Genomic DNA, 24977 nt, shown 5'->3' with positions numbered 1-24977 from the left:
AAGCCCCCTCCCTTCCCCCCCACACCTCCCACAGCCCTGCGAGTACTATGTCCTGTTCAAACTCTCCAGTCAAGCCCACACCCCATCTGTTCCACCACTGGGCGGCACTGCCCCAGGCACCCAGACACTGGAACTACCCACCCTTCACCTATTAGGTTCCTCATCCTCATAACTGCCATCCACCCGTCTCCCTGACTCCTCCCAGGGCTTGGTGTCCTGGGTCAACAACCTTCGGACGGGTGTCAGAGGCGTTGTCCAAAGGCAGGGAGTTGTTGAAACCTCAGCTCCTGCACCAGCTCAGACACAACACCCCTTCGTTTATGTTCCCTGATGGGGCGTGGGCATCACTGGCTGGGCCCAGCATTTATCACCCTGTCCCTAATTGCCCCTCGAGGTGGCGGTGCGGTGGGTATATTACCTTGCTGCACAGCTGCCATCCACAGGCTGCAGGCCAGACTTTTATAACCAAGGCGGGGCCAAGCAAGGGACACACGGGATATATATTGGCCCACCCTTCACCGTCTCCCTCCTAGATGGCACTGTGTCCACACAGCACCCACGGGGAGGGACTGCAGTGGTTCAAACTGACAGCTCACCTCCCCCCCCCCCCACCCCTCTTCCTGGTACCCCACCGCATACAGAGAACCTTCACCAGCAGCAGCTTTGTACCTCTTCGGGGTCCAACACGGATGTTTTCATACACCAAGCCCTTCATTCCTCGCATGCCACCTGTACACCTGCAGAAAAGAGCGAGTGGGTCAATTAACACACACACCCCCTTATTAAAGGGGAAAACAGGTACAATCTACAAACCAGACAGAGCACGACAGACACAGCGCACGCTTAAAAAATGTGTTGCTGGAAAAGCGCAGCAGGTCAAGCAGCATCAAAGGAACAGGAGAATCGACGTTTCGGGCATAAGCCCTTCTTCAGGATTATGCCTGAAACGTCGATTCTCCTCCTTCGATGCTGCCTGACCTGCTGCGCTTCTCCAGCAACACATTTTTAAGCTCTGATCTCCAGCATCTGCAGTCCTCACCTTTTCCACAGAGAGAGAGAGAGAGACAGACAGACACAGAGAGAGGGAGGGAGGGACCATTGCCTCACAAATCAGAGTGGTGTTGACATGTGAAGGAGGCTGGGTTGGTTAACACAATAAGACCATGAGGGGGGGGTGGGGGGGCACAGATGATCAGAAAAACAGACCTCACAATGACACATATTACATACACAACACACCCTTCAGTCCAACCAGTCCACACCGACCCGATGTCCCCGATCTGACCGAGTCCCTCCTGGCCCATGTCCCTCTAAACCCTTCCAGTTCACGTACTTAGAGTCGTACAGCGCACAAACACACCTTTCAGTCCAACTGGTCCGTGCCGACCCTAATCCCAATCTGACCTAGTCCCACCTGCCCCCAGTTCCTGGCCCACATCCCATCCATCTACTTATTGAAGAGCCTTTTAAACACTAACTGTACCCTCAACCACCACTTCCCTCATTCCACACATAAACCACTTGCTGTACGAAAGAAGTTGTCCTTCGTGTCTTTAAATCTTCTCCTCTCACCTTAAACATATGCCCCCCACGTCTTGTAATTCCCCCGACCTACGGAAGAGACCCCTGCCATTCACCTTGTCCAAGCCCCTAGTGATTTTAGAAATCTCTGTAAGGTCACCCCTCAGCCTCCTACCGTCTTCTGAAAAAAGTCCCAGTCCCTCCTTCGAACTCTAACCCTCCAGCCCCAGCAACATCCCGGTAAATCTCTTCCAAAAGAGCTATGAACTCCTGAGGAAGGGGCTTTTGCCTGAAACGTCACGGTGGCTCAGTGGTTAGGCACTGCTGCCTCACAGCGCCAGGGGACCCAGGTTCAATTCCCACCTCGGGTGACGGTCTGTGTAGAGTTTGCACATTCTCCCCGTGTCTGCGTGGGTTTCCCTCCACAGTCCAAAGATGTGCAGGTCAGGGTGAACTGGCCATGCTAAATTGTCCCGTAGTGTTAGGTGCATTAGTCAGGGTAAATGTCGGGGAATGGGGTCTGGGTGGGTTAGGTCTTCGGAGGGTCGGTGTGGACTTGTTGGGCCTAATTTTCCTGTTCCTCGGATGCTGCCTGACCTGTGTGCTTTTCCAGCTCCACTCTAATCTCTTCTGAACCCTCTCGAGTTTAATCCCTCCCTACGATGATGATGATGATTAGTAGGTACAATAACTAATTAACATCGGTAATATTAGAAATATAGAAAATAAGAGTTGGCCAATCGAGCCAGATCCACCATTCCATATGATCGCGGGTGATCCTGCAATCTCAGTATCCCATTCCTGCTTTCTCTCCATATCCCTTGATCCCTTTAGCCACAAGGGATCAGCTCCCTCTCTGACGAATCTAACAAACTGGCCGTGACACCTTCCTGTGGGGGTGGGGGCAGGGGGATTCCAAGACATTCTTCCTCACCTCAGTCAGTATTAATGACATGCTGCCCTCTGTGGGGCGAGAGCTGGTGGGAGAGATTCCCGACCCGGGAGGGTGGTGAATCACGTGCCCCGGGCATCGCTTGGTGAACGCTGACCAGGGATGACCCTGGGCCCCCTCTGCCCCAGAACACCCACCCACACCCCACACACACGCGCTAGGGCACTGACAACCCACGGGATTGCAGCTTTGGCTCGGCGGGAGAGGCCCCACACTCTCTCTCTCTAGAGAAGATGGAAGAGGACCAGGGTCCCAGGAAACAAGCCAGACTGATGCCCCACCCTGTGGGAGCACACAAGTCCGTACCATGTCGACGTTAATCTGCCCGATGACCGTCTGACCGTGCTGCTTCTTGAAAGCTCGGATCCGTGACTGCTCCTTGGGGATGATCTCAGCGAGGACATCCTTCAGATTCTGGAAAGGGGTGGGGGGGGGGGGGGGGGGGGGGGGGGGGGGGGGGAGAAAGAAACAGCAAAGCATCTGTTAGACATCTCGCACGGCACGGGCCGGAGGTGGGGAAGGAAGGGGACAGCACAGAACATAAGGAATGGAGTGGTTGATCGAACAGGGGAGGACGATAGGGTTGGTGGGCCGATGAGGACAGGAGGCAGCATAGGTGGATGGAGAAGAGGAGATGGGAGGAGAGGGGCTAACGGGTGTGGGGGGGGGGGGGGGGGCCGAAAAACAAACCTCTGACAACCCAAGCACTGCCCCCCCCCCCCCTCACCGCCCATTCGCAGACAGACCCAGGCGAGGGGGGACTGCCGAAGATTTTAACGACTCACCGTTGTGGAACTTGCATTTCGTGCAGCAATTACAACACCGCAGTGTTCTGTAAAACAAAGAGAGACACACACAAAACCTTTTATTAAATCCATTCAGTATTGATGTGACCGTGGGTGCTTTGGGTTGGGGGGGATGGGGTTACAAAGATTGGTAAACCCTCCCAGCAAAGTGCCGTGAAACGTCCCGGTTAAGTACCCCATCAGTTTGTAATCATAAGAATCTTCAACTCAGAAACAGACCCTTCAGCCCGACTCGTTTCCCCAACTAAAAACTAGCCCCACTTGCCTGCATTTGGCCCACATCCCTCTTGACCCTTCCCATTCACGTAGCTGCCCAAATGTCTTTTAAATGTTCTAACGGTGCTGACCACGTCCTCTGGTAGTTCGTTCACCATCCGAACCACACTGGGAGAAAACGTTGCCCCTTGGCTCCCTTTTACACCTTTCGCCTCTCACCTTAACAATAAGTCTAGTTTTGGACTCCATCACCCCCAGTAAAAGACCTTGGTTATTAACCTTGACTATATACCTCATAATTCTATAAACCTTTATATGTCGCCTCCTCCACTCCCATTCAATCCAACCTCTCTCGATCACTCATATCGTCCAGCCCTGGCAATGTCCTTGTAAACCTTTTCGGAACTCTCTCCAATTTAATAACGCCCTTGCCAGAGCAGTGAGATCAGAACTGTTCACAGTATTCCAAAACAGGCCTCACAACAGCCTACAGACCCTCAACGTGGCATCCCAACCAGGACCGTGAGGTCATGTTACACTACAGGCGACCCCACTGCACACTCTCAAAACAGTGCAGACCCTCTCTCATACACATGCTCTCTCTCAGACACACATAGGCAAAACATACAATTGCACTCTCTTCTGCACACGTACACACACACACAATCTATTGTTGAATGTGCATTTGCAGATATATTCTGTTTTGTTCAAACCCCATACAATCTGCAGTCAAGGTTTATTCCCGAAACATCGATTCTCCTGCTCCTTGGATGCTGCCTGTACCTGCTGTGCTTTTCCAGCACCGCGCTCTCAACTCGGAGGACCGCAGACGCTGGAGATCACTTTCTACTGGCACACAGTCTACTGGCAGGTCAATCCATGTAACGTTTTATAAATTCCTACTTTGGATATAGAACCAGTCTGGCTCAAGGTTGGGCTACTGACAGGCTCTAACCTCACACCTTGAACGCAATGACTGAGCTGATAAATCACTTAAAATAAAACCTCAAGTTATCTCGAGAACGTGACGTGAAAGAAGTTCTGGGATTTACATGTTAGTGAACAGAAACCTGCAACCCATTCTAAAAGGTGAAAGACTTCACAGCAATCTAGGTTTGTGTAATATATCATTTCAGTTGCATAACACTGCAACCTTTGCTATAAATTCTGTGTTTTATGATCCTGCTCACACAGATTCCTGATGAAGGAGCAGCGTTCCGAAAGCTAGTGTGCTTCCAAATAAACCAGTTGGACTATAACCTGGTGTCATGTGACTTTTAACTTTGTCCACCCCAGTCCAACACCGGCACCTCTACAACATCCTTCACTGTGTTTTGGAGAACATACAGTCACAGGATGTCACTGGGCAGAGAGAGTTGGGAGATAAGGAGAACAGACTGGAAAGGCTGGGACATTTCCCCACTGGACTGTAGGCAGCTGAGGGGTGGACCTTACTGTGGTTTTATAAAATTATGGAGGGGACATAGATCAGGTGAATGACAAGGGCCTTTTCCCGAGGGTGGGGACTAGGGGGCAGGGGTTTCAGGGACGAGGGGAAAGATTTAAACAGGACACGAGGGACCAAAATGTTTTCTTCTACGTAGAGAGTGGTGCGTGTGTGGAATGAGCTTCCTGAGGAAGAGGGGACAGTAACCACATTTAAGTCATTTGGATAAGGACACGGATAGGGAAAAGTTTGGAGGGAGATGGAGTAGGGGCAGGTGTGGGACTAGTTGGAGCAAAGGGTCTGCTTCTGTGCTGTATGACTCTATGACCTCCTCCTGGCTATTTACTCAGTCATACATTCCCTCCCCTCGCGGTCCCCCAACCGTTTCCGTTCCTCTACCCCACCCCCCCAAATCGACAGCCTTAACTTGTTAAGCTCTCTCCAACCCGCACTGTTCACACACACTAACTTCTCCTTCCGCACTTCGCTGACTGTTTCCTGGGTATTTCCTGCACTCCCCCCGCCCCCCTTCAATCACGGTTAAACTCTGCCCGGTGAGGTGTTACACAGATCCAGTTGGAGCCTTGCCGAGTGGAGGAGGGAGCCCCTGGGTCTACCTCAGGAAGGCTGGCTGCACTCATTGTCCACCTACCCTCTCCTCCCCCCCCCACCCACCCCCCATCGCAGAGGCTGGGGCAGCTCGTTCCCTACCCCCCCTGGGACGAGGGAGTTACACAGATGAAATAGAGGATGGAGTGACATTCTTTAGAAGGGAATGCAGACAATTCCTCTCAAACAGCACTGCTCTTGGATGTGAGCCAGCCATGAACAAATATATTCCCATTAAAGTAAACTTGGCTGATTGGCTCAAAAAGGGAAGGGAAGGTGGGGGGGGGGGGGGGGGGGGGAGGTTGGCCTGTCAGAATCACAATGTCATGACAGTAACTTCAGGTCCCAATGAAGTGTGCACTTTGCAAAGGAGGGGCAGGGTTTGCTATGGAACCGTACACTTTCTGAAGTCAGTCAGGCCCATTAAGGCAAACCCGTATTTCAGCCAGATTCCCTACACCGGACATCACAGGGTTGATGGATGCTACACCGACTGCAGTGGTTCAAAGGGGCAGCACACCACCATCTCAACGGCAACTAGGGAACAGGACCGCGCTCCAATCTACTGGCTGTCTGGGCGTCCCGCAATCAGACAGGCCAGGCCGACACAGTCCTCACCGTGAGGAAGGGAACGGCAGTGACTGGCCCTGACCTCTCAGGTCACTCTGCTACCTAAACCCCTTCCAGCCCCTCACCACACACACACACACACACCCACACACCCACACACTAAAACAACTCACCGCTACCTTTCCCCAAAGCCTCAGTGCAGAGTCACAACCGAGTCAATGTTTAAAACAGAAAATTCATTGATAGGATGAGGGTGTCTAGGCCCCGCATCGATTGCCCAGAGGGCAGTTGAAGAGTCCACCCCATTGCTGTGGGGCTGGAGTCACGTGTAGGCCAGACCAGGTAAGGATAGCAGTTTCCTTCCCTAAAAGATACTAGTGAACCAGATGGGCTTTACTGACAATTGGCAACGGTTTCATGGTCATTGTTAGACTTTTAATTTATCAGCCTCCTGACCCATCACCTTCATCCACCTATCGTTTTCCCGGCTACCTTCTCCCCCCCCCCCCCCCATTAATCTCTCAACCCCAACCCCCAAGTTTCATTCCTAATGAAGGGCTCCTCCCGGAGACATCCTGTCCCTCGGATGCTGCCTGACCTGCTGTCCTTTTCCAGCCACTACACTGTCGAGACAGACAGATAAATGTTTCGGGTCCACTCACCCTTCTTCAGAGGGGTGACGACTTTGACCAGACACTGATTTTCCAGAGAATAGCAACTCAAACTGGAGAAGTGGAACATTTAACTTTCTTCATTGCTGGTTATATTCTATCATCTACCGACACTGAGTCAGAGTCTCACAGCCTTTGGACCATGCCAGCCAGATATTCCACATTAGGACTGGTCCCATTTGCCAGCACTTGGCCCATATCCCTCCAAACCCTTCCTATTCATGTCCCCATCCAGATGTCTTTTAGATGCTATAATTGTACCAGCCTCCACCACTTCCTCTGGCAGCTCATTCCAGACACACCACACTCTGCGTGAAAAAGTTGACCCTTGGGTCCCTTATATATCTCTTTCCCCTCTCACCATAAACCTATGCCCTTTAGTTCTGGACTCTCCTCAGCCTCCGACACTCCAGGGAAAACAGCCCCAAGCCTAGTCAACCTCTCCAAGCCTTCCAATTCTGGCAAAACATCCTTGTAAAAACTGGAAAAGAAAAACCAGAAGTTAAAAACAGAAATTGCTGGAAGAGCTCTGCAGGTCTGGCAGCATCTGTGGAGAGAAATCAGAGTTAACCTTTCAGGTTGGAGTGAGGAAGGGTCGCTGGACCTGAAACATTAACTCTGATTTCTCTCCACAGATGCTGCCAGAGCTCTTCCGGCAATTTCTGTTTTCATAACCACCTTGATAGGCTCAGAAAAGATTCACAAGTTTAAACAACAGCTTTCCTGAAGATGGGAGACCAGAATTGAATGCAGTGCAGGTCATTCTGTTATAACACCTCAATTACATTACAGCAAGTTCCCCTTTAATGACTGACTAACCGGGGATGCTGTTTCGACAGCGTGTGCTGGCTGTAACGCGATGACATCGCCAACACTAAGCACGGTTTCTAAAGCACGATTTTTCTATAACGCGGGGTTGCTCGAGAACTCAAGGAAACGTATGGCCTTTACCCAGTTTGGGCGTGACATTAGACTGCAGAGTGACAGGGTCAACTCGCAACTGCCCCTTTGAGTGGCGAATCAGACAGAGGAGGAGTCAGCCAGAGCTGACGGGGTTAGGAAAACCAGGGCGTGGGCCACAGCCAAGTCACATCGGCGGGCTGTGAACTCTGGACCCTGGTTCTGAACTTGGGAACCAGTCAGGCTCTTCTCTTCCTGTGCTCTGCACTCCGAACACCCCGAGAGTCATCGGGATACTCACTAGTACACTCACCCAGGCCTGGGCAGAGGGAACAGCTAACAAAACACACACAGTCTCCCTCTCCCACCCCAGCCCTAAGGGTGCTGCCCTAACACTCCTGGCCTACCACACCCCTCCTTCCCCAGCTTGGTCCAATCTCCCCTCCTGGTGCTGATAGGGGTCTGATCCCTGCCGTGATTAATACTGCCACACCCGCACCCCTTCCGAGTTGGGAAAACTTCTGCCCCCACAGTCAAAACCGCGCGATGTCAACAACAACCTCCTCAAGGCTGAGGGTTCATCGCTTCTAACACAAAAAGGTAAACCTGAAGGTTCCCTGGTAACGTGGAACCCGACAATGCAATCTGTTAACATCACCTTAAGTTGACACCAACAAGCACTCTGCCTCCTGTTTATGACTGACTGAAATGTGCACTGGTGCAGATGTGTCTGAACAAGAGCCCCAGATATTTCCAATTTTATTTTAAATGTCACGATGGCCAGACCGGCCAACTACCAGGACTCCGCAGAGACCCAGGCGCGTCCTCTGGTGATGTGGGCTCAAAGCCCTCTAGAGCAGCTGCTGCATTCAATCTTCTGTTAACACAGTCTGGAACCTGAAACAGAGTCTCAGCCCCTGGGAAACCGCCATTAAGAAAAACACAAATGAACAAAAGCCCATCTACTTCACCGATGCCCTCCTTTGAGGGAAGGGCATCTGCCATATTCAGCAGAGGCTCGGGGTGCACTTGTTGGGCTGAATGGCCTGTTCCCACACTGCAGGGATTCTATGATTCTAAGTGGCCTGACCTACAAGAGACTCCAGACTCAGAGCAACGCCTCTTAGCTGCCCTCTCAAATGGACGAGCAACTAACTCAGTTCGGCGGGGGGGTGGGGGACAACAGAGGGTGACAAAATGCAACACCCACGAAAGGGACCGAAGGAGACCGCTACCACACGAACAGTGGACAGGAGGAATTGGCAATTTCTATAATTTCAGGATGAAGCACTAACTAAACATCCTGCCGTGAGCAAACAGCCAACAAGAAACTGACTCCCCGAACATCGGTGCAGCAGTGCTGCCTGTTCCTCCTGGATACCAGGGATTTCGAGATGCAGTGGAGGATTTAAAAAAAAAGGATTAGACGGAGGAAGTGGATTGCTCTCTTGCTGTAAGCTGGACGATAAAAACAGCTGCCACACCTGGGTGTCTCACACCAATGACCGACTGCAGTCCAAAACGACTGAAAACAAATTCCTCAAGGTGTGCAGAGTGGGTACGACCTGCTTAGGGCAAAATGGAGACCATTAGGAGTTTGGGGAGGGGGCAGGGAGATCAAATCAGGCTTTATTCAGGCTCAAACAATATCCCACAAAGTTTGGGTGGAATAACTGCCACAGAGAGGCAGGCACACAGACGCCAAAGTGTGATATACCAGTGTACAAACCTCCAAGTACATGCAAACAGGCCAGGCATGGGAGTACACCTCTAATCATTACCCAGACACTCCAAGGTAATGAATCTGTAGCAGGATGGCTGCCAAATGAGGGACAGGGAGAGACGAAGGGAAAAACCAAACAGCTGAGGCCTGGCCGCTTCATCACGAGCCCAAGTCCATCACCAGGACTGCATGCACACATCACTAGTGAGGATAGATTGACCATTCTGAGGGCTGCGTGGTCGAACAGCCCACTACAAACTCATTCAGCCACAAAGTGGCTACCCGCCCCCCACTGTCTCCTCCTCCAGCCTTTTACACACCGCCCCATCCCTATCCCCGTCACCACCTCCAAACACCAAAGATGTCCATTTCCAGCCTCTCATGCACCCCTCTTCAGTTTACACTGCACCATCATCTGTACCTGTCCCTTCTGCTGCCTGGCTACTGAGCTCTGGAACCTCCCTCCCTACCACACTATCCCCATAACCCTGCACTTCCCAGGGCTAAACCGCCCTAACCTGTACATCCCTGGGCACTACGGGGACAATTTAGCACGGCCAATCCTACCCTAACCTGTACATCCCTGGGCACTACGGGACAATTTAGCACGGCCAATCCCACCCTAACCTGTACATCCCTGGGCACTACGGGGACAATTTAGCACGGCCAATCCACCCTAACCTGTACATCCCTGGGCACTACGGGGACAATTTAGCACGGCCAATCCCACCCTAACCTGCACATCCCTGGGCACTACGGGACAATTTAGCACGGCCAATCCCACCCTAACCTGTACATCCCTGGGCACTACGGGGACAATTTAGCACGGCCAATCCACCCTAACCTGTACATCCCTGGGCACTACGGGGACAATTTAGCACGGCCAATCCCACCCTAACCTGCACATCCCTGGGCACTATGGGACAATTTAGCACGGCCAATCCCACCCTAACCTGCACATCCCTGGGCACTACGGGGACAATTTAGCACGGTCAATCCCACCCTAACCTGTACATCCCTGGGCACTACGGGGACAATTTAGCACGGCCAATCCTACCCTAACCTGTACATCCCTGGGCACTACGGGACAATTTAGCACGGCCAATCCCACCCTAACCTGTACATCCCTGGGCACTACGGGGACAATTTAGCACGGTCAATCCCACCCTAACCTGTACATCCCTGGGCACTACAGGGACAATTTAGCACGGCCAATCCCACCCTAACCTGTACATCCCTGGGCACTACGGGGACAATTTAGCACGGTCAATCCCACCCTAACCTGCACATCCCTGGGCACTATGGGACAATTTAGCACGGCCAATCCCACCCTAACCTGTACATCCCTGGGCACTACGGGGACAATTTAGCACGGTCAATCCCACCCTAACCTGCACATCCCTGGGCACTACAGGGACAATTTAGCACGGTCAATCCCACCCTAACCTGTACATCCCTGGGCACTACAGGGACAATTTAGCACGGCCAATCCCACCCTAACCTGTACATCCCTGGGCACTACGGGGACAATTTAGCACGGTCAATCCCACCCTAACCTGCACATCCCTGGGCACTATGGGACAATTTAGCACGGCCAATCCCACCCTAACCTGTACATCCCTGGGCACTACGGGACAATTTAGCACGGCCAATCCCACCCTAACCTGCACATCCCTGGGCACTACGGGACAATTTAGCACGGCCAGTCCCACCCTAACCTGCACATCCCTGGGCACTACGGGGACAATTTAGCACGGCCAATCCCACCCTAACCTGCACATCCCTGGGCACTACGGGGACAATTTAGCACGGCCAAACCCACCCTAACCTGCACATCCCTGGGCACTACGGGGACAATTTAGCACGGCCAATCCCACACTAACCTGCGTACCTCTGGACTGTGGGAGGAAGCTGGAGCACCGGAGGAAACCTATGTAGACGTAGTGGGGAAGAACATGCAAACTCCACACCGACCGACAGTCGCCAGATGGTGGAATCAAATCCGGTGTCTGGCGTGGTGAGGCAGCAGTGCTAACCACTGAGCCAACCCTAATATACTGTGTGAAACACCCTGGATCAGATTTTAACCAGGTGGTGGAGAATCTGAGGTCACATTCAGTCAGCCAGCCAGCACAGGCTTTTCTCACCTTTGGCACTGACAGCGCTGTAGTATTTCCCAGCTCTCTGCATTGTTGTGGTCCAGACAGGGTAAACCCTCCTTCACCGTAATAAACAGGAACACACTGGCATGGACTCTCGCTGCTGTCAGTATAACCTTTGGGCATTTGACTGCAGTCCACAATCGTCTAAAACAGAACACCGCTCTGATGGGTTTTTTTTTTCCCCTCTCTAATCAGTCCTGCAAATATTTACTGGGACACAAAGACTTAAATATAGACTCCCGATTGCAGTTACAAAAATAAATTCTCTCCACAACTTGCGGGACACCACGTGCCGTTCATACATGGATCCAAACACACTTCCACCCGTGCTGAGACAGGGTCACCGGACACAGGTTAATGTTAACTCAGTTCCTCTCTCTCCACTGATGCTGCCAGACCTGCCCCGGTTTCCCCCAGCTGTCTCTGGGACAGTGCCCACCCTCACCGACTTCCTGGGAATCTTCCTCAGTGAGTCACACTGTGACTGGGCACTGTGGGCTGCTTCCCCGAGATGGAATGAAGAGCACGCTGATAAACGCCACACGGGCAGAGATTAAGCTCCATAGAGTCACGCAGCACAGAAACAGGCCTTTCGGCCCAACTCGTCAGTGCCAGCCAAACTTGCCGAACCGAACCAGTGCCACTTGCCAGCGCTAGGCCCGCATCCCTCTAAACCTTTCCGAACCGTGTACTCACCCAGATGTGTTTTTAAATAATGCAACTGCACCCACCTTCACCAGATACGCACCACCCTCTGTGTGAATAAATTACCTCCCGTTTTTAAATCCTTGCCTCTCACCTTAAACCTATGCCTTCTAGTTTTGGACTCCCCCACTCCGGGGGGGGGGGGGGGCAGGGGGAGAAAAAACTCACTATTACCTGTGCCCCTCATGATTTTATAAACCTTTAAGCCACCCCTCAAGCTCCAATGCTCCAGGGAAATGAGTCCTAGCCTATCCAAGCCTCTCTTTATAACTCAAACCTTCCAGCCTGAGAAATATCCTTGCAAACATTTTCCGCACCCTATAGAGTAGAGGTTAATGAGATCCCTCCCATAGCCAGGTGACCAGAATTGTCCACAGTACCCCACAGCGATGCCCAAAATACAACTATCTGACATACACTCCATTTGCTCTGTACCACCCCCCCCACCCCCCCAATCCTCCCTCAGCCCACTGGCCCAGTTGATCAACCCCATTCTCCTGCCTTCTCTCTGTCACCCCCAACTCCCCTTCTTACTAATCAGGAACCTATCAATCTCGGTCTTAAAGACCCACAGTGACTTGCCCTCCACAGCCCTTCTGCGGGACCGAGTCCCACAGACTCCCCCACCCTCCAGCTGAAGAAATTCCCCCTCCTTTCTGTAGGGCAGTCCCTTCGCACAGAGGCTGTGCCCTCAGGTCCCAGTCTCTCCTCCTGGTGGAAACATCTTCACTTCCACTCCACCTAGGCCTCTCAGTATCCTGTAACTTACAATCAGAATTCCCCCCCTCCATTGAGTACTGACCCAGACTCCTCAACTGCTCCTCCTACAACTAAGCCCCTCATCCCCAGGCTTTTAAAGCAGAGAGCTGGGTGATGGGGGAAAGGGGGCAGTGAAAAGTTACATGTATCTTCAAAAACTAAATTATTTTCTGCATTTGCTCCTGGGACGTGGGCATTGCTGGTTGGGTCAACATTTATCACCCAGACCTAGCTGCCCCAAGGGCTGTTAAAAGTCAACCACATTGCTATGGGTCTGGAGTCACATATGGGCCAGACCGGGTGAGGATGGTAGACTTCAGAGGGAAGGGGTGACCCTTCAGGACAGAGAGGAGGAGGAATTTCTTCAACCAGAGGGTGGGGAATCTGTGGGACTCACTGCTGCAGAGGGCACGTCATTAAGTGTATTTAAGACAGAGATGGTTGATGACCAGAAGGGGTGATCAAGGGTTATGGGGACAATGGCGTTGAGAAACATCCCAGCCACAATCCAGTCATGGAGCAGACTTGATGGGCCAAATGGCCTAATTCTGTTCCCCTCCGCCCCTCTCGCTCACACACACCTCTCATATTTTATTCATTTAAGGACATTGGTTAACCTTTCAGGAAGGAATATGCTGTCCTTACCTGGTCTGGTCTACATGTGACTCCACACCCACAGCAACATGGTTGACTGTTAGAGTCAGAGATGTACAGCACGGAAACAGACCCTTCGGCCCAACTCGTCCATGCCAACCCAGATATCCTAACTTAATCTAGTCACCTAATCTAGTCCCATTTGCCAACACCGGGCCCATATCCCTCTCAACCCTTCCTATTCATGTCCCCATCCAGGTGCCTTTTAAATGCTATAATTGTACACCTCTTAACTGCTCTCTGGACAGTCAATATTGGCCTAGCCAGTGTAACCCTCAGGCCATGAATGAATAAAAACAGATGGGTCTTTTTATCCCTTTTTTTTAAAAACGGATCAAAATTCACAGGGAGGCTAGCTATTTATTCCGCATCCCTTTCGAATTTGAATTTTGAGATGCGGTGTTGGTGGGATTTGAACATGTTCCACTCCCCACCCCAGAACAGGAGGCCTGGGGTTGTGCAGTGACATTAACCACCTCGCCTTAACCCTCATCTGCCCTAAAAAGGGACTCTTGATCCTTCGGAGCATATTAAACCACCAAGCTGCCATGTTATCTCCTTATCCTGACCGTGCATATTCAGAAACTCTCTCTCTCGCTCTCTCTCTTTCAATGAGTGTTTAACCACAACCTGTGCGCTCTCTCTCTCTCTCTCTCTCTCCAGACTGGGCAAATCTGGAGTCTAATCGTGGAATCAACTCCCTGATAAGCTCTCCCTGGCTCGGGCACTGCTGCACAAAGGCAGCGGATGCTGGAAGCCACAAGTTGGTGATAAACTGAAAAACATTGATAAGCCTTGGAAGGGCAGCGCTCACTTGGCAGAGACAAGGCTTTGTAATCAGCTCTGACCGCGGCAGCTGGCTTGCAACTCCAGTCCTGCAGCTCCCCATCCCCGCTGACTAGGTGAAACCCTCTTCCCCGACCCTCCAGCCCACTCAAAATGTCCGTCCTTAACCCCTCTGCCCACTAGTTGGCTGCTGCATACATTTGCAGTGATCAATGTTCTAGCATTTCTCTCTCTCTCTCTCTCTCTCTCTCTCTCAACTGGGCATTGAGAAACTCTCCTTCATTTGACATCTCAGAACACAGCTGCAAAGTAAATCAGGAATAGAACTTGCTGGGGAGGCTCTGGAAATCCCGACAGTCAACAGAAAACCACGCCACAAGGACCGACACACAAACATTTACGTAACAGAGCAGCAAAAAACGTTGCTTCATGACTGTCCTTTCCACAGGATACATACAGAACCCAGACCAAAGTGACCCTTTCCCAACACACTCAGGCGAGAGAGACAGACAGTGACAGTGAGCACAGGGTACAGTTCTGCTCTCCTTTCTCTCGTAAATCCAACTGGGCCACTGACAAAGCACAAGCCTCAGTGAACCAAACACAGACAGCACCCAAGCCCATAATCAGGCAGAATCGGTATTGTGACAGTGCAGCACACCCCATGTCGACTCACCCCTCCCTCCCTCCTCTCCCCTTGCAATCCCACACCTCCTTACTGCTCCCTCCCAACCTGTCCCTCCTCTCCTCCTCCCCTTCTTCCAGTCCTGCCTTCGTTGACCCCCTCCCCCCTTCCTTCTCCAATCCTCTACCTCCCCCTTCCCGTCCCTCTAACCACCTCCACCTCACTCACTCCCTCCCTCTCTCTCTCCTCCCTCTAACCACCTCCACCTCACTCCCTATCCCTCCCCTTCTTTTCCCCCCCCATCTCCACTTCACTCCCTATCCCAACTCCACTTCTTATCTCCCCCCCCCCCACCCCACCCCCCACCAAACCTTCTCTCCCCCCTTTGACCCTCAGTGTTCCCGTCTCCCTAACCACCCTCCCCTTCTTCCACCCCATGGCCTATTGCAACTCCTCCATCTTTCCCACCCCATTCCCTTCTCTATTTCCCGCTTCCCTTTTCTCTATGCTCTCCATTTGCCCCCTCAATAACCCCCTTCCCCTAACCCCACCTCTCTCCCTCCTCCACCCCACTCCCTAGTCCACCCCCAGCCCTTTCTTTCTCTCTTCCTAATCCCACTTCTCTCACCCTCTTCCTCCACCCCTCTCCTTAACCCAAACCCAGCCCCCTGCTCTCTCTATGCTCTCCCCTTTGCTCCCACAATATCCCCTCTCCCTAACCCCCCCCATTCTCTCTCTCTCTCCCCCCCTTCTCTCCCTCACTGTACTCCCCCAGCCCCCCACTCATTCCCACTTATACCCTTTCCCCATTCTCTAACCCCTTTCCTTCTCTCTCCCCGCTCCCCCTCAATCCCTTCCCCACATTTCCCTATGCTCCCTCCTTACCTCCTCACTCCCACTTTCCCCCTCATTCTCCCTCCTTCCCCGCTCTCTCTACATTACCCTTTCCCCCTGATTCCCTTCCCCCCCCCATTCTGTACTTCCCCCTACCCCCATTCCCTTCCCCCCCCCCATTCTGTACTTCCCCCTACCCCCATTCCCTTCCCCCCCCATTCTGTACTTCCCCCTACCCCCATTCCCTCCCCCCCACCATTCTCTGTGCTTCCCCCTACCCCCCTTTTCCGCCTATTCTGTGCTTCCCCCTACCCCCCTTTTCCGCCTATTCTGTGCTTCCCCCTACCCCCCTTTTCCGCCTATTCTGTGCTTCCCCCTACCCCCCTTTTCCGCCTATTCTGTGCTTCCCCCTACCCCCCTTTTCCGCCTATTCTGTGCTTCCCCCTACCCCCCTTTTCCGCCTATTCTGTGCTTCCCCCTACCCCCCTTTTCCGCCTATTCTGTGCTTCCCCCTACCCCCCTTTTCCGCCTATTCTGTGCTTCCCCCTACCCCCCTTTTCCGCCTATTCTGTGCTTCCCCCTACCCCCCTTTTCCGCCTATTCTGTGCTTCCCCCTACCCCCCTTTTCCGCCTATTCTGTGCTTCCCCCTACCCCCCTTTTCCGCCTATTCTGTGCTTCCCCCTACCCCCCTTTTCCGCCTATTCTGTGCTTCCCCCTACCCCCCTTTTCCGCCTATTCTGTGCTTCCCCCTACCCCCCTTTTCCGCCTATTCTGTGCTCCCCCCTACCCCCCTTTTCCGCCTATTCTGTGCTCCCCCCTACCCCCCTTTTCCGCCTATTCTGTGCTCCCCCCTACCCCCCTTTTCCGCCTATTCTGTGCTTCCCCCTACCCCCCTTTTCCGCCTATTCTGTGCTTCCCCCTACCCCCCTTTTCCGCCTATTCTGTGCTTCCCCCTACCCCCCTTTTCCGCCTATTCTGTGCTTCCCCCTACCCCCCTTTTCCGCCTATTCTGTGCTTCCCCCTACCCCCCTTTTCCGCCTATTCTGTGCTTCCCCCTACCCCCCTTTTCCCCCTATTCTGTGCTTCCCCCTACCCCCCCTATTCTGTGCTTCCCCCTACCCCCCCTATTCTGTGCTTCCCCCTACCCCCCTTTTCCGCCTATTCTGTGCTTCCCCCACCCCCCTTTTCCGCCTATTCTGTGCTTCCCCCTACCCCCCTTTTCCGCCTATTCTGTGGTTCCCCCTACCCCCCTTTTCCGCCTATTCTGTGCTTCCCCCTACCCCCCTCTTCCCCCTATTCTGTGCTTCCCCCTACCCCCCTTTTCCCCCTATTCTGTGCTTCCCCCTACCCCCCTTTTCCCCCTATTCTGTGCTTCCCCCTACCCCCCTTTTCCCCCTATTCTGTGCTTCCCCCTACCCCCCCTTTCCCCCTATTCTCTGTGCTTCCCCCTACCCCCCCCATTCTCTGTGCTTCCCCCTTTCCCCTCATTCTCTGTGCTTCCCCCTACCCCCCCTTTCCCCCCATTCTCTGTGCTTCCCCCTACCCCCCTTTCCCCCCATTCTCTGTGCTTCCCCCTACCCCCCCCATTCTCTGTGCTTCCCCCTTTCCCCTCATTCTCTGTGCTTCCCCCTACCCCCCCTTTCCCCTCAGTCTCTGTGCTTCCCCCTACCCCCCCTTTCCCCTCATTCTCTGTGCTTCCCCCTACCCCCCCTTTCCCCTCATTCTCTGTGCTTCCCCCTACCCCCCCCTTTCCCCTCATTCTCTGTGCTTCCCCCTACCCCCCCTTTCCCCTCATTCTCTGTGCTTCCCCCTACCCCCCCCTTTCCCCTCATTCTCTGTGCTTCCCCCTACCCCCCCTTTCCCCTCAGTCTCTGTGCTTCCCCCTACCCCCCCTTTCCCCTCATTCTCTGTGCTTCCCCCTACCCCCCCCCTTTCCCCTCATTCTCTGTGCTTCCCCCTACCCCCCCTTTCCCCTCATTCTCTGTGCTTCCCCCTACCCCCCCCATTCCCCTCAGTCTCTGTGCTTCCCCCCCCTCCCCCTCTCCCTCTCCCCCTGATGGAGGATGATCCCCCATGATCATGTTGAATGGTGGTGCAGGCTCGAAGGGCAGAATGACCTCCTCCTGCACCTACTGTCTCTTACCTGATCCCCTCCCCCCCCCCCCCCAGTTCACCGTCTGCTCCCTCCTTCCCCCCCCCCAATTACCCCCGCCCGCGGCCTATCGGTTCAGGCTTCAGTCTGCCCCGTGCCCCTGCCCCCAGGCCGGGGGGGGGGGGGGGGGTGATACAGGCCCCAGGCCCCAGGCCCCCCGCCCTCACGACCCCAGGCCCCCCGCCCCTCACGGCCCCACCCCACCCTACCCTCACCTTGGCGCTCCTCAGTAGCCTGCCGGCCGCCCTCTGTGCTCCGATCACGGACATGTCTCCGTCCACAAGGTTGTGAAGGTCTCTCCCTTTCTCTGCTTCGACCCAGGGAGGAGGGGGAGGAGGAGGGAGAGGGCGGGTCCACCGCCCCCGTCACCACGACGACCGACACCCTCCTTCACCATTGGACGAACGACGCGGGTCCCCTTTTCCCATTGGGCAGGGCCCACGTCCGTCAGAGCGCAGCCCCCGCCTCCCCATTTGCTGTTGATTGGTTGGGGGAGGGCGGGCGTACTGGGGGCAAGCTTCTCGTTGGCCGCCATCGCCGTCCGTCAAGGCGGCCTTCTTTCTCCATTGGGCGACCGCGATGACGTCACGTCGACCCCATCGGTCAACACCGCCGTCCGTCAGTGGTGCGCCCCGCCCCCCCACCAGCGGGTGCAATCTCCCTGATTGGGCGTCTGCGTTGACGTTCCGCCATCCCATTGGTTCAATCTCATGTCCATCCGCCTCCTGCCCCGCCCCAGTGAGGGGTCCATCCCGCATTGGGCAGCTAGCAAAGGGTTTCCCCGTTTCCATTGACTATAATCAACGTTCTACCATATGAGGCCCTGCCCCTGCTCCCGGGTGCTGCCCCTCATTTGTCAGATGGGAGGAGATCCCCGCTTCCCATTGGCTACGCCTGGTCCATACGTGTGGGACCTGGCGAGGCGTGCGTTCGTCATTGGGCAGCTGCAAGGATGTCCCCATTCCCACTGGCTATTCTTCACGTCAATCAACATTCATCTCCCCCCCCACCTTCCATTGGACGTTGACGGTGACGTCCCTCTGCCTCACATCAATCAGTGTGTCGCACTGCAACGCCCCCCACCCAAACAAGGCGGCTGTTTCTAATAGTGGTGTCCCTCTATTGGCCATCGCTCACGTCCATCAATGTATGCCCGCCCATCCAGCGGACACCCTGCTTCCATAGGTCGACGGCGCTCACGGCCCACCTATTAGGTGACTGTTCCCCATGTCGATCAGGCGTGGCACCGCCCACCGACGTCGCCATTGGCTGTGGCCAATGTCAATCGAATGAGAACCCCGCCGCTTGACTGTGGGGGTGGGGGTGGGGGTGGGGGTGGGGGTGGGGGCGGGGGGGAGTCGTCGAACGACCGGTTTGTGAGGCGGTTAATTAAAATGCCTGTTCTGCTTTAAAGAGAGACATAAATGAAACCTTATATGAGTAACACTGGCTTTATTGTTGCAGAGGCATATGTGCATCTAACACCTTATGGGATTTTTCTGTTAAATTCTCTGATCCATCATGTGGGGCGAGGACCCCGCAGGCAGTTGGATAGGGTACACCCAAGGGGTGTGAGCCTGGATGTTGGGTTAACCCTTTCCCTTCCCAACCCATTGCAGGTTCAAGGACATGGGATGTATCCTTGAGAGTTTCCATTTAGAGCTCCCCAACTGTGCATGCTCTTTGCACCTCTTTATCTTTGCTTGAAGTAAACCCAAGCCCAAAGAAGTGCAACTTAAGTGGGATGAGCTATGCCAAATTCAGCAGTTGTGCCCAGGGATGTGCAGGCTAGGTCATTTGGCCACGGTAAATGCAGGGTTACGGGGGGGGGGGATGCAGGGTAGGGGCTTGGCTCTGGGTGGGATGCTCTTCGGAGGGGTCAACTGGCCTCCTTCCGCACGGTAGGGATTCAAAACGGGTTGCTCTTTGGAGGGTCGCTGTGGAACCTTGATGGGCCGAATGGCCTGCTCACACCTTGGAGGGATCCTTTGAAGCGGTGAAAAACGACAAATTAGACGACAGAAATAATGCCAAACATTTGGGAATGGGCATGAGAATTAGGGCCGCACCGTTCAGGGCAGAAGTTAGGAAGCATGACAATGTCCACGTAAGGTGGCTGTTTGGAACTCTCTTGCACAGGATGTTGGGTCAGTTGCTTAGCCCCAAGCCCAGGATTATGCCACCACACTGTGAGGCTGCTCCCTCATTAGGGACACATGACTGGTGGGGAGTCTAACCTGAGGGTCATCCCACCTCAGACAAGGGGAGATGATCGAGAAGGGTGATCTTTACTGTTCAGCCAGTGTGGGAACTGTGTCATGTGCCAGCTGTCTAACCAACTGAGCTGACCAATCCACAGGTCAGCCACGATCTCACTGAATGCTACAACAGGCTTGAGGAGCTGAAATGATTAACTCCTGTTCCCATGAAATATTGCTCTATACTTCTGCATCTCTGGACGCTGTTGTTGAAAGCGTGTCCACCCCTGTTCTTTGACTGGACACTGTGAACACCATTGAAATGCCCTGGCAAAACTGGGCTATGGGGAGAGAGAAGGGCAGTGAGATTAGTTTGGGAATCAATACAGGGCTACAAGGAGAGAGTGTGGGGGAGTGGGAGCTGGGAAAAGCAAGCCAGAAATGACAGCCATACAGGGTTATGGGATTAGTTTGGGGAATGATACAGGGCTGTGGGGAGACAGCGGTGTTAAGTTTAGTGTCGAGAGTGTGGTGCTGGAAAAGCACAGCCAGTCAGGCAGGCAGGCAGCATCCGAGGAGCAGGAGAATCAACATTTCGGGCATAAGCCCTTCGTCAGGAATGAGGCTTGTGGGTCAGGGCTGAGAGATAAATGGGAGGGGGGGGTGGGGTTGGGGGAGGTAGCTGGGAAAGCGATAGGCGGATGAAGGTGAGGGAAAAGGTGATAGGTCAGAGGGGGCAGTGATGGATGGGTCTGGAGGGTGGGACCGAGTTGGAGGTTTGCGACTGGGATAATGCCGGGGGAGGGGAAATGAGGAGTCTGTTGAAATCCACATTGAACCCCTGTGGTTGCAGAGTCCCAAGGTGGAATATGAGGTGTTCCTGCTCCAGGCGTCAGGTGGTAACAGTTTGGCGGTGGAGGAGGCCCAGGACCTGAATATCCTCGACAGAGTGGGAGGGGGAATTGAAGTGTTCAGCCACAGGGCGGTGGGTTTGGTGGGTGCGGGTGTCCCAGAGATTCAGGTTGGTGATTGATAGAAGGCTGTGGGGAGAGAATGGAGCACTGGGATTAGTTTGGGAATGGATACAGGGCTATGGGGAGAGAGAGCGGGAGAGTGGGATTAGTTTGGGGATCGATACAGGGCTATGGGGAGAGAGAGCAGGGGGACAGTGGGATTAGTTTGGGGATTGATACAGGGCTATGGTGAGAGAGAGCGGGGGGACAGTGGGATTAGTTTGGGGATCGATACAGGGCTATGGGGAGAGTGCGGGGGGGGTCAGTGGGATTAGTTTGGGAATCGATACAGGGCTATGGGGAGAGAGAGCGGGGGGACAGTGGGATTAGTTTGGGTATTGATACAGGGCTATGGGGAGAGAGCGGGGACAGTGGGATTAGTTTGGGGATCGATACAGGGCTATGGGGAGAGAGAGCAGGGGGCAGTGGGATTAGTTTGGGGATGGATACAGGGCTATGGGGAGAGAGAGCAGGGGGACAGTGGGATTAGTTTGGGGATCGATATGGGGCTATGGGGAGAGAGCGGGGGCAATGGGATTAGTTTGGGAATGAGTATACGGCTATGGGGAAAGAGCAGGGCAGTGGGATTAGTTGCGTGATTGACAGCAGAAAACTTTTGAGATAATGCAGCAGTGGGATTAGTTTGGGGATCAATACAGGGTTATGGGGAGAAAGTGGGATTAGTTTGGGGATTGAAACAGGTCTATGGGGAGAGAGAGCAGGGCAGTGGGATTAGTTTGGGGATTGATACACGACTGAGGGGAAAGAGCAGGGCAGTGGGATTAGTTTGGGGATTGATACAGGGCTATGGGGAAAGAACAGGGCAGTGGGATTAGTTTTGGAATTGACATAGGGCTTAGGGGAGAGAGTGGAACAGTATGATTAGCTTGGAGATCGATACAGGGATATAGGGAGAGAGGTTGAAACAGGGCTCTGGGGAGAGAGTGGGGCAGTGGGATGAGTTGGGGATCGTTACAGGGTCATGGGGAGAAAGTGGAATTAGTCTGGGGATTGAAACAGGGCTATGGGAAGAGAGTGGGGGAGTGTGATCAGTTTGGGGACTGAAACTGGGCTACGGGGAGAGAGCAGAGCAGAGGGATAAGTTTGGTATTGAAACTGGGCTATGGGGAGAGAGTGGGGCAGTGAGATTAGTTTGGGGATCAATAGAGGGCTACAAGGAGAGAGTGTGGGGTAGTGGGAGTTGGGAAAATCAAGCCCAGAAATGACAGCCATTCAGTCTGGTTTTCTGCTGCATAGCCCAAAGCTGCAGTTCCTGACATTGTACAAATATACACTAAGGTTGAAACAATGAAGTCATGGATAATTTCATTAAAAACATAATGTCTCCTGGTGAGGTGTTCTCACAAACATGTTCAAACCCAGCTCCCTGGATGTTTTTACAGTTACACAATGGCTGTGGTCAGTTTGACAAGAACTCTGCTTACAGCCGGTAAGTAGTGCGAGACACCTTCGGGGTTGTGAGTTCAACACACGCTGGGACTGGCAGATGGATTTTGGAGTCATAGAATCACAGATTTCTTACACTCCAGAAAAAGATCATTCCGCCCATTGAATCTGCACCAAACCTCTGAACAGCAGCCCACCCAGACACACTCCCCTACCCATTCCTATTACTCTGCATTTCCCATGGCGAGTCCATCCTAACCCGCACATCCCTGGGCACTACGGGGACAATTTAGCACGGCCAATCCCACCCTAACCTGCACATCCCTGGGCACTACGGGGACAATTTAGCACGGCCAATCCCACCCTAACCTGCACATTCCTGGGCACTACGGGACAATTTAGCACGGCCAATCCCACCCTAACCTGCACATCCATGGGCACTACGGGAACAATTTAGCACGGCCAATCCCACCCTAACCTGTACATCCCTGGGCACTACGGGGACAATTTAGCACAGCCTATCCAACCCTAACCTGCACATCCCTGGGCACTACGGGGACAATTTAGCACGGCCAATCCCACCCTAACCCGCACATCCCTGGGCACTACGGGGACAATTTAGCACGGCCAATCCCACCCTAACCTGCACATTCCTGGGCACTACGGGACAATTTAGCACGGCCAATCCCACCCTAACCTGCACATTCCTGGGCACTACGGGACAATTTAGCACGGCCAATCCCACCCTAACCTATACATCCCTGGGCACTACGGGACAATTTAGCATGGCCAATCCCACCCTAACCTGCACATCCCTGGGCACTACGGGGACAATTTAGCACGGCCAATCCCACCCTAACCTGCACATCCCTGGGCACTACGGGGACAATTTAGCATGGCCAATCCCACCCTAACCCGCACATCCCTGGGCACTATGGGACAATTTAGCACGGCCAATCCCACCCTAACCTGCACATCCCTGTGCACTACGGGACAATTTAGCACGGCCAATCCCACCCTAACCTGCACATCCCTGGGCACTACGGGACAATTTAGCACGGCCAATCCCACCCTAACCTACACATCCCTGGGCACTACGGGGACAATTTAGCACGGCCAATCCCACCCTAACCTGCACATCCCTGGGCACTACGGGGACAATTTAGCATGGCCAATCCCCACCCTAACCTGCACATCCCTGGGCATTAAGGGGACAATTTATCACGGCCAATCCCACCCTAACCTGCACATCCCTGGGCACTACGGGGACAATTTAGCACGGCCAATCCACCCTAACCTGCACATCCCTGGGCACTACGGGGACAATTTAGCACGGCCAATCCACCCTAACCTGCACATCCCTGGGCACTACGAGACAATTTAGCACGGCCAATCCCACCCTAACCTGCACATCCCTGGGCACTATGGGGACAATTTAGCACGGCCAATCCACCCTAACCTGCACATCCCTGGGCACTACGGGACAATTTAGCACGGCCAATCCACCCTAACCTGCACAACCCTGGGCACTACGGAACAATTTAGCACGGCCAATCCACCCTAACCTGCACATCCCTGGGCACTACGGCACAATTTAGCACGGCCAATCCACCCTAACCTGCACATCCTTGGGCACTACGGGACAATTTAACACGGCCAATCCACCCTAACCTGCACATCCCTGGGCACTACGGCACAATTTAGCACGGCCAATCCACCCTAACCTGCACATCCCTGGGCACTACGGCACAATTTAGCACGGCCAATCCACCCTAACCTGCACATCCTTGGGCACTACAGGACAATTTAACACGGCCAATCCACCCTAACCTGCACATCCCTGGGCACTATGGGACAATTTAGCACGGCCAATCCACCCTAACCTGCACATCCCTGGGCACTATGGGACAATTTAGCACGGCCAATCCACCCTAACCTACACATCCCTGGGCACTACGGGGACAATTTAGCACGGTTCTGGATTAGTGGTGCTGGAAGAGCACAGCAGTTCAGGCAGCATCCAAGGAGCTTTGAAATCGACATTTCGGGCAAAAGCCCTTCATCAGGAATAAAGGCAGTGAGCCTGAAGTGTGGAGAGATAAGCTAGAGGAGGGTGGGGGTGGGGAGAGAGTAGCATAGTGGGGGAGGAGATGAAGGTGATAGGTCAGGGAGGAGAGGGTGGAGTGGATAGGTGGAAAAGGAGATAGGCAGGTCGGACAAGTCCAGACAAGTCAAGGAGACAGTTACTGAGCTGGAAGTTTAGAAC

General features: G+C 53.7%; 1 protein-coding gene across 1 annotated transcript in view; it reads right to left on the bottom strand.

The window, feature by feature from the left end:
* cs (citrate synthase) overlaps positions 1–18628 on the bottom strand; it is a 67760-nt gene extending 49132 nt beyond the window's left edge. The window contains 7 exon segments of the mRNA XM_072567028.1: positions 653–693; positions 695–729; positions 2755–2887; positions 3259–3305; positions 16197–16200; positions 18309–18410; positions 18413–18628. Coding sequence (XP_072423129.1) covers positions 653–693; positions 695–729; positions 2755–2887; positions 3259–3305; positions 16197–16200; positions 18309–18410; positions 18413–18628 — 578 coding nt within the window.
* Between the last annotated feature and the right edge of the window lie 6349 nt (positions 18629–24977).

Source organism: Chiloscyllium punctatum, chromosome X (assembly GCF_047496795.1).
Source record: "Chiloscyllium punctatum isolate Juve2018m chromosome X, sChiPun1.3, whole genome shotgun sequence".
In the NCBI taxonomy this organism is placed as follows: domain Eukaryota; kingdom Metazoa; phylum Chordata; class Chondrichthyes; order Orectolobiformes; family Hemiscylliidae; genus Chiloscyllium; species Chiloscyllium punctatum.
Note: the sequence above shows the minus strand (reverse complement) of the source record. Positions and strands in the feature narration are given on the sequence as shown.